The 8,993-nt window shown below is 42.2% G+C and overlaps 1 protein-coding gene across 1 annotated transcript in view; it reads left to right on the top strand.

The window, feature by feature from the left end:
* The first annotated feature begins 4,807 nt into the window (after window positions 1-4,807).
* The window catches only part of Rpgr (retinitis pigmentosa GTPase regulator), a 56,824-nt gene continuing 52,638 nt past the window's right edge, over window positions 4,808-8,993 (top strand). Inside the window, exons 1-3 of the mRNA XM_013026747.1 lie at window positions 4,808-4,966; window positions 7,271-7,396; window positions 8,656-8,748. Coding sequence (XP_012882201.1) covers window positions 4,939-4,966; window positions 7,271-7,396; window positions 8,656-8,748 — 247 coding nt within the window. The 5' untranslated portion in view covers window positions 4,808-4,938. The remainder of the gene's footprint in view (window positions 4,967-7,270; window positions 7,397-8,655; window positions 8,749-8,993) is intronic.

The raw sequence follows: 8,993 nt of genomic DNA, 5'->3' as shown, positions 1-8,993 counted from the left end.
TTTTCTTTTTGCTTATGTGGTGCTGAGGAATTGAACCCAGGGCCTCATGCATGCAAGGCAAGCGCTCTACCACTGAGCTACCTTCCCAGCACCTTATCTGGTAACTGTTTATAATCTCATTTATAGGAAAAGTATTTTCCTTTCTGATCACACACACACACACACACACACACACACACACACAGACTAATTCATACGCCTTTCCATAGGTTAAACCTTAAGACTAGTAGTAAGAACAGCAGCTTGAAAGTTGTTGAAAATGCAGATTCCTTAAGCCTACTTTAGGCATGTGGAATCAGAATCTGAATTTTAACAGTCATTAAGTGATTTGCATTCAAATTAAGTATTTTAAAATCCTGGATCAAATAAGTTAAAAAGGGAAATAAAAGGTGTATAAGTTTTTCTAAGGGGTAGTAGCTCTGTAGAGCCTACCTACCTTCTGCTTCTTTCTCAGAAATAAAGCTCCCTGCTTGGATCTGTGAATTCTCACTTTAAATGTCCCCGATCTGTACTATGATTTCAGGAATTAAAGAAGCCATTAGAATCTCTTATGTTAAATCAAATGTTTATAGCAACCCACAGTGGAACTGGTAAAGTAAAAACATACCTGGTTATCTGATTCTGACAGAAACAGCAGTGAAAGCTGCACTGCAATGCAACTCAAACTGCAAGCTTTGGAAGTTTTGTTGAATACTGTAAGTAAAGAAATGAGTTTTCTTAGGATGCATAATCCAGCAAATGTTTCCTTGTTCATATATGCCTCTATTTTTAGTTGAAGTAAAATGCTACAGAAATTAATAACAACTAGAATTAATAGAGGAAATTACCTACTTGTACATGTTGTCAGATTTATGATGACTGGTGTATGACAGCATGATTTGTTGAGAATATCTGAGTGTGTATACCGAGAGCATCAAAAGAGCACACGAGTATAGATGGAGGTCATAAAATTATGCCTTCGAACACAGTTTTCTCCAACATGATAGATGTGACTCCATGGAGTAAAACCACCTTACTTTGGGGATAGTGGAGGTATTTACTCCTCATTAACCATTTCTTAGTCTTCCTAGAGTGTGTGTAATACTGGGTGGGGCCAATAGGTTATGAGAAGAGGAAACATGTCTGTTCTGATGTGAAACATCTGTTCTAGCAACCAAAGAGCTCCTGAGTTGCACATGATACCGCTACAAAGTTCCCAGGTGGAGAACATCTATACAATTCACATTGTACATGTAGCATGAGTGAGAAATAAACTTGTTTGTGTCAAACTACTGAGATTTGGGTATTGTTTACATTGTAGCACAGTGCCAGTTGTATAGCATAGCCAATTCTGTATCATTAATACTAGCTAACAGGAGGCTGGGAATGGGCTTAGTGGTAGAGTGCTTGCCTAGCATGCATGAAGCCCTGGATTCAATTCCTCAGTACCATATAAACTGGAAAAAAAGCCAGAAGTATCACTGTGGCTCAAGTGGTAGAGTGCTAGCCTTGAACAAAAGAAGCTCAGAGACAGTGTCCAGGCCCTGAGTTCAAGCCCCAAGACTGGCAAAAAATACTACCTGACAGTACTGAGTGCTACTCTATTCCAGGTATCAAGAGCTCAGTTTCATATATATTACCTAGTATTTCACAAGTCTTCTAGGACAATAATACTATCATGTCTTATATTATAATCTAGGTTTATACTATAGCTATATTCATGATACATATATATATATATATATATATATATGGAAGTTCTAGATCATGTATATTAGTCTATAGGTAGGTAGGTAGGTAGGTAGGTAGGTAGGTAGGTAGGTAGGTAGATAGATAGATAGATAGATAGAGCTATACATAAAAGTCTGTAGTATATTCTGAAAGAATGGTTTCCTTCCTTCCTTCCTTCCTTCCTTCCCCTATTCCTTCCTATATGCTACAAATGTTGTCTCTCCTAGCTAAGGTCAGTCCCTCTACATGGAGTCCAGATGCCATCAGCTCATGCCTTACATTATTTATTATCCTTTCAGTCTCAAGAATCTGCATTCTTTCTCCATCTGTTCAGTTTGACCCCTCAGCACTCTCACATCTCCTCAATTTTCACAAAGCCCTTTATCATATTCTATCTCCTGTCTCTAAAGCTATTTTCCTATTCTATCTCTTATCTCTAAAGCTTTCACCCTCATGCCTTTCCTTAAGATTCTTCTACTGTCTACTCCAATACTATTTTTTCCCATCACCATACCGAACAGTTCTTTTCGACACCACTAGTGATCACCATATAGTGAATTTCAGTGGACATTTTGTTTTCACTAATCTGTTCACAAGACCTGACCTAATTGACCACACCCTCTTTGTTGATGCACTATGAGTCTCCCTTTCTGACCACTCTTCAGCTTCATCATCTTTTGCTCAGCCATTTAGTTTTTACATTTGAGCCTCTTCTGCTTCCACTCTATAGTCATTTTCAAACTTTGGCTTAGTATGCTCTTTTTTTTTTTTCAGTTGAGGGGCTTGAACTGTAGGCTTGGGCACTATCCCTCAGCTCCTCAGCTCAAGGCTAGCGCTCTACCACTTGAACCACAGTGCAACTTAGAGTTTTCTGGTGGTTCATTGGAGATGAGTTTCATGGACTTTCCTGCCCAGGCTGGCTTTGAACCGCAACCCTCAGATCTCAGCCTCCTGAGTAGCTAGGATTCAGGCGTGAGCCACCTGTGCCCGGCTGGCTTAGTATGCTCAAGGCTGAACTCATTATGTTCTCTGGATTCCCATCTACTAACTGCAGCCTACTTGGCTCTTTCCTCAGTGGATTCCGTATCTGTAAATTATTCTTCCCTCTCCTATTTGCTTATGTTGAAAAGTTGAGCATAGGATTTCCTTCATCTACAGCAAACAAAGCTTAACACAACTTGAGTAAGTCTTTTGAAATTCCAATTTTCTCACAGTGATTATCAAAATCCTTTGAAAATGAATATCAAATCCCCTTCAAAATAATTTAGAGTTACTTATTTTTGCTGTTGGTCTAAGAGTTGAGTCAAATATTTTCTAAGGATGACTAACAAGACATTTCCTGTGGGTCAATGCACTGGACTGCAAGTCAATCTGTTTACATGTCTGAATACTTGTAACAGCTCTGAACCCTTCTCATTGGTCCAGTTTATTTTTCACAAACCAACCAGGCCAGCTGAATAATTTTAGAAACACGGGCTGGGAAGGTGGCTCAGTGGTAGAGCGCTTGCCTTGCATGCTCGAGGCCCTGGGTTCGATTCCTCAGCACCACATAAGCAGAAAGAAAAAAGCCGGAAGTGGCACTGTGGCTCAAGTGGTAGAGCGCTAGCTTTGAGCTGAAGAGCTGAGGGACAGCGCCCAGGCCCAGAGTTCAGGCCCCATGACCGGACCAAAAAAAAAAATAATTTTAGAAACACATAATGGATTGATTCAGTCCAATGGTTAAAACCACCCAATGGATTTCCATTGTCCTTAGAATAAAATTTCAGATCCCCTAATATGCTACAAACCTTGCCATGTCACCCGGAGTCAGCCTCTTTGAGTTTCTAGAAAGAAAGATGCTCCTGTGAGCCTTTGGACACAATTTGCTTAGAACAGAATTCTCTCATTTTTTTTCCAACTTCTCTTTAGTTATTACATTGAAAGTGCTGTCTTTAAATACACCTTTCTGAACATCAAGTCATGATCCTGGTTAAACCTTTTCTTAGCACCCCCTCCCCATTTTGCTTTGTATGTAAATGAGTATTTGTGGAAGAGGTCGTTTACCCTCTCCTTACCATGTTTTTTGGTGCTGGTACTGGGTCTTGAATTCAGGGTCTGGATGCTGTCCCTTAGCTTTATTGCTCAAGGATGGTGCTCTACCACTTGAACCACAGCTCCACATCCGGCTTTTTGGTGGTCAATTGGAGATAATCTCACAGATTTTTCCTGCCCAAACCAGCTTCAAACCACGATATTCAGATCTCAGCCACTTGGGTAGCTATGAATATGGGTTTGAGCCACCGGTGCCCGGTTCCCCTCACCATTTTTAATGAGAACTCGCAGAGAAAGTTTTGGTAAATGCTCTCGAATACATACTTAATTCAGGGCTATTTGAATCCATCTCAGCTCTCGTGTAGAACTACCACAGGTACATAATCTACTCCTTGAAGATGGTTTCCTGCTTCTTTACTACGACAAACTGCCGATACATAGGAAACCAATGTTTGACTACAAACACATAATATCACCAGGCCAAATCTATACACCTCTGCTTTTTCCTCTTTATGGGAGGACAACACTATACAGTTCAGACCACAGACTGGACTACCTGAGCTGGACTTCTGCTCTCCTGCACATATGTAAATAAGGATGACATTAACCACCTTGCAGGCTTGTACTAGCTCTCATTCGTTCAATAAATATTTAATGATAATTTATATGCAATGTCTTGCTTGACATGTCTAGAAGGTGGAGGTTACAATTGTGATTTGGTTGCAGAACGTTTAGGAAAATGCCTATTACGGTTTGCCCAATTATAGTGTTGTCATAACTGAGTGTAGACGTGGATATACGTCACAAACCTCAAAGTAGCGAATATGTGAGATTTGTGATTCTTCAGTACCGAAACGCGCTGACTTCCTGCAGGACCTGTATGTCGCCCAGCAGAATAGCGCGGTCGTGGACGGCCGGCTGCCTCCCACATCTGCGCCTGCGCCGCAGGAGTCGCAGGGCTCCCGCCTCTCGTTACTGACGCGGGGCCGTCTTGCGCCTCTAAGCTCCGCCTCCGTTGCCCTAGCGGCTGTTTGTTGACTTCCGGTAGCACAGTTGTAGCCGATGCCAAAGGGGTCGTTATGGGGGTCCGGGGGGCTTCCGCGGCCTGCGTTGGAGCTAAGTCGCTACTTTAGATCCCATCGAGCCACTCCCTCGGAGTTCCAGGACCAGCCTTTTGTTTCTAGTCCGGCCCTAGGCATGGGAGAGCCCAAGATGCTCGTGCCCGGTGAGTTATGCCGGTGGTGGCGGCGGGCCGGGAGGGAGGGTCCGCGGGCGGGCGGCTAGGCCGCCAGGCTCCGCCTCTGGGCCAGCCCCGTCAGAGTAGAGGCCCAAACTTCGGCGGCCATATTGAGGCGGGAGCTTTAACCGCGCCCCAGTTAATTACCGAAGGCAGAAGAAGGGAAGGGACGGGGAACCTCGGGAAAAAGCGGAACCGATTTTTTTTCTCCTTTTATAAATAAAGTTTTCGACGAGGTTCTCGAAGGCTGGAGTAACTTTTACCTTAGCAACGTTGATACTAACGGACGCGAGACCGGAGTGGGGGAAGGGGTGAAGAACGGAGACAAATCGGAGAAACAATGAGAAGGGGGAATCTTCAGCGCGTTTTATTTATTTTTAGACCCTTGAGCTATACAGTTTAAAATACTTTAGACACTGAGTCCCATTGCCGCTTGGTTACTGTGTAACGAAAATAGCTATAACAGCAAAAGGCTAAAAGTAGATACATGCCACCATTGAGCAGAAAAAGCTAAACAAGAGCTTGAGTCCCCTCCAAGTTCAAGGCCCTGAGTTCAAGCCCCAGTAGCGTCACAATTAAAAACAAAAAAAGAAAGCCTATTGTGACCTACTAGTTGAGCGTAATTATTCATCGCACTAAATATTACATTTTATGTTATATTCTAGGCCTAAACATTTGACTGTTGTCGGTTTACGTTTATTAGAACTTATATTTACTACATTTTTCCTTTCTGGTACTGTGTAGTTTGTGTGTGATTGTCCCCTTTTGAGAATTCTCCAAAAGGTGGATCTGGCCTCCGGTTTCACGTGGTGTGGTGTGTATGTGAGAAAGATTAAATGGTTATTTATTAGAAATTGATAGAAGGAAGTTGATCTCTTCAAAATAGTGTTGGACCAAAACATTTTGTGAATATTACTCAGATCAATTGATCACTTAAGAATTGAAATAAGGGGGCTGGGAAGGTGGCTCAGTGGTAGAGCGCTTGCCTTGCATGCATAAGGCCCTGGGTCCGATTCCTCAGCACCACATAAGCACAAAGAAAAAAGCCGGAAGTGGCGCTGTGGCTCAAGTGGTAGAGCGCTAGCCTTGAGCTGAAGAGCTGAGGGACAGCGCCCAGGCCCAGAGTTCAGGCCCCACGACCGGACCCCCCCAAAAAAAAAAGAATTGAAATAAATTCAACATTTTTGTGATGGTGTGAATAATTTGTTTCTATCCTGCCCCAAGATTTATGGGTAGTCATTTGGGATTATCAGTTGAGAAATAACCATTTGGGGTAACGTTCTTTCTCGCATAAGAACAAGGAGTTAAAAAAAAAGAGCAAGGAGACCAAAGATAATCCAAATGAATTTATGCAGATATTGCCCCAAATGTCCTGTGGTTAAAAACAACAACTACAACCCCCCCCCCCGCCCCTCCACCCCCACCTCCCCAAAAACCCCCCAAAACTCCATTCTGTATTTATTCTGAGTGTGAAAAACATTCCTGTCAGGGGCTGGACCATGAGATATTAACCAGAGTGGGAGATACTAATTGTACCAGCCTATTTTTTTTGGGGGGGTCCGGTCGTGGGGCCTGAACTCTGGGCCTGGGTGCTGTCCCTCAGCTCTTCAGCTCAAGGCTAGCGCTCTACCACTTGAGCCACAGCGCCACTTCCGGCTTTTTTTTTCTTTTTGCTTATGTGGTGCTGAGGAATGGAACTCAAGGCCTCAGGCATGCAAGGCAAGCGTTCTACCACTGAGCCACCTCTCCAGCCCTGTACCAGCCTATTGAACAAAAGTTCATCTACTGGCAGCAAACTATTACTACAGGTGATACTTTGTGAAGTTTCATTGCATACTTCCTATCAGTAAATAAATAATACCTGTTCAATTTAGTGGATTCCATTGGTCAAATTAGAATGAAGTCTGAAGGGGAGGACTAAATGAAGGTCAAAGAATGACTTAAGGGCTGGGAAGTTGGCTTAGTGGCAGAGCGCTGCCTTGCATGCATGAGGCCCTGGGTTCGATTCCTCAGTACCACATAAGCAAAAAGAAAAAAAAAGCCAGAAGTGGCGCTGTGGCTCAAGTGGTAGAACACTAGCCTTAAGCTGAAGAGCTGAGGGACAGCACCTAGGCCCAGAGTTCAGCCCCCCTCCCCCGCAAAAAAAAACCAAGAATGACTTAAAACCAGGCCCAAGTAGACTCAAAGCTATTACAATTCAAGGACTTTGTATGGACATTATTACTGAAAATGTATTTTAATAAAAGGCAGCACAGTAAAATTTGTGTAATAGAAACTGTTTTGTACTTGCAGATTCGGGTGCTCTGTTTACATTTGGAAAAAGTAAATTTGCTGAAAATATTCCCAGCAAATTCTGGTTTAAGAATGACGTTCCTGTATGTCTTTCATGTGGAGATGAACATACTGCTATTGTTACAGGTATTATAGTCCTAAATTAAGATAATACTTAGAAGGTCCTAAATATTACATATGCGCTGTTTAAACATATTGAAGATACATAGTGGTTTTCCTTTGTCAGAGAAGAATTCTTTTTTTTTTTAATTGTGAAAATACTGTACAGAGGGGTTACAATTACATGGGCAAGATAGTGAGTACATTTCTTATCAAGCATTGTAGCCTCCTCCTTTGTTTCCCCTTCCCATCCCTTCCCATCCTCCCCCCCCCACTCAATCCTCCCCCCTGTCAGAGAAGAATTCTTCACAAATCAAGTCATTTAGTCTTTCCAACTTTGTTACCTTTGTGATTTTTTTCTTTTGTCAGTTCAGTCATGGGGCTCGAACTCTGGGCCTGGTGCTGTCCCTGCGCTCTTCAGCTCAAGGCAAGCCCTCTACTGCTTGAGTCACAGTGCCACTTCCGGTTTTCTAGTGGTTTATTGGAGAAAAGAGTCTCATGGACTTTTCTGCCCTCGCTGGCTTTTTTTTTTTTTTTGGGTCTGGTTGTGGGGCCCGAACTCTGGGCTGGGCGCTGTCCCTCAGCTCTTCAGCTCAAGGCTAGCGCTCTACCACTTGAGCCACAGCGCCACTTCCGGCTTTTTTCTTTTTGCTTATGTGGTGCTGAGGAATCGAACTCAGGGCCTCAGGCATGCAAAGCAAGCGCTCTACCATTGAGCCACCTTCCCAGCCCCCCGTCGCTGGCTTTGAACCATGTTCCTCCGATCTCAGCCTCCTGAGTAGCTAGGATTACAGGCCTGAGCCACTGACGCCCGGCTGTGATTTTCTACACATAACAAATTCCTTGTAATAAATCTATTTCACTATAAATACAAAATGTTACTGTATAGTCTTAGAAAAATTACACATAATTACACATCAGCAAGGTAAAAGCAGTATTTTAAAATGTCTTTTTGCTGAGCACTGGTGGCTCATGCCGGTAAACTTAGCTACTTAGGAGATTCTTATCTCCGATTAACCACACAGACCTAGAACTGGAGCTGTGGGTCAAAGTGGTAGAGCACTAGCCTTGAATAAAAAGAGCAAAAAGAGCTTAGGGACAGCAGCTAGGCCCTTGAGTTCAAGCCTCACAATTGACAAAAAAAAAAAAAGAAATATATATGTATATATATATATATAAAATATTATATATATAGATATGTCTTTTTGTTGTCTTTTAATTGCTTTATCCCATTATTTATATGAAGAATGCTTCAATTTGTTATTTTTTTTCTCTTTTCCTACTAGGAAATAATAAACTTTACATGTTTGGCAGTAACAACTGGGGACAGTTAGGATTAGGATCACAGTCGACTATGAACAAGCCAACATGTGTCAAAGGTTTGGGGTCATCATTTTATATATACTGATTGTGTACTTTTTTTATTTAGGTGTTTATTCTGTAATAATTGAATATTGTTAACATTTAACTTCATTCTGTATGTGAAATTCAACTACTTCTATGTTAGAATCTACAAAATGATATTGATTTTAAACTCAGAGACCACAAAGGAAGCATGATCCTACAGTACTGCAGTTGAACATCCAGGGCTTTTTTTGTGGTTTACTATGTATATGTGTATGTT

The sequence above is a fragment of the Dipodomys ordii genome, unplaced genomic scaffold, assembly GCF_000151885.1.
Source record: "Dipodomys ordii isolate 6190 unplaced genomic scaffold, Dord_2.0 Scaffold96, whole genome shotgun sequence".
Taxonomy (NCBI): Eukaryota; Metazoa; Chordata; class Mammalia; order Rodentia; family Heteromyidae; genus Dipodomys; species Dipodomys ordii.
The sequence above is the reverse complement of the archived record's forward strand: the minus strand, read 5'-3'. Positions and strand labels throughout refer to the sequence as shown.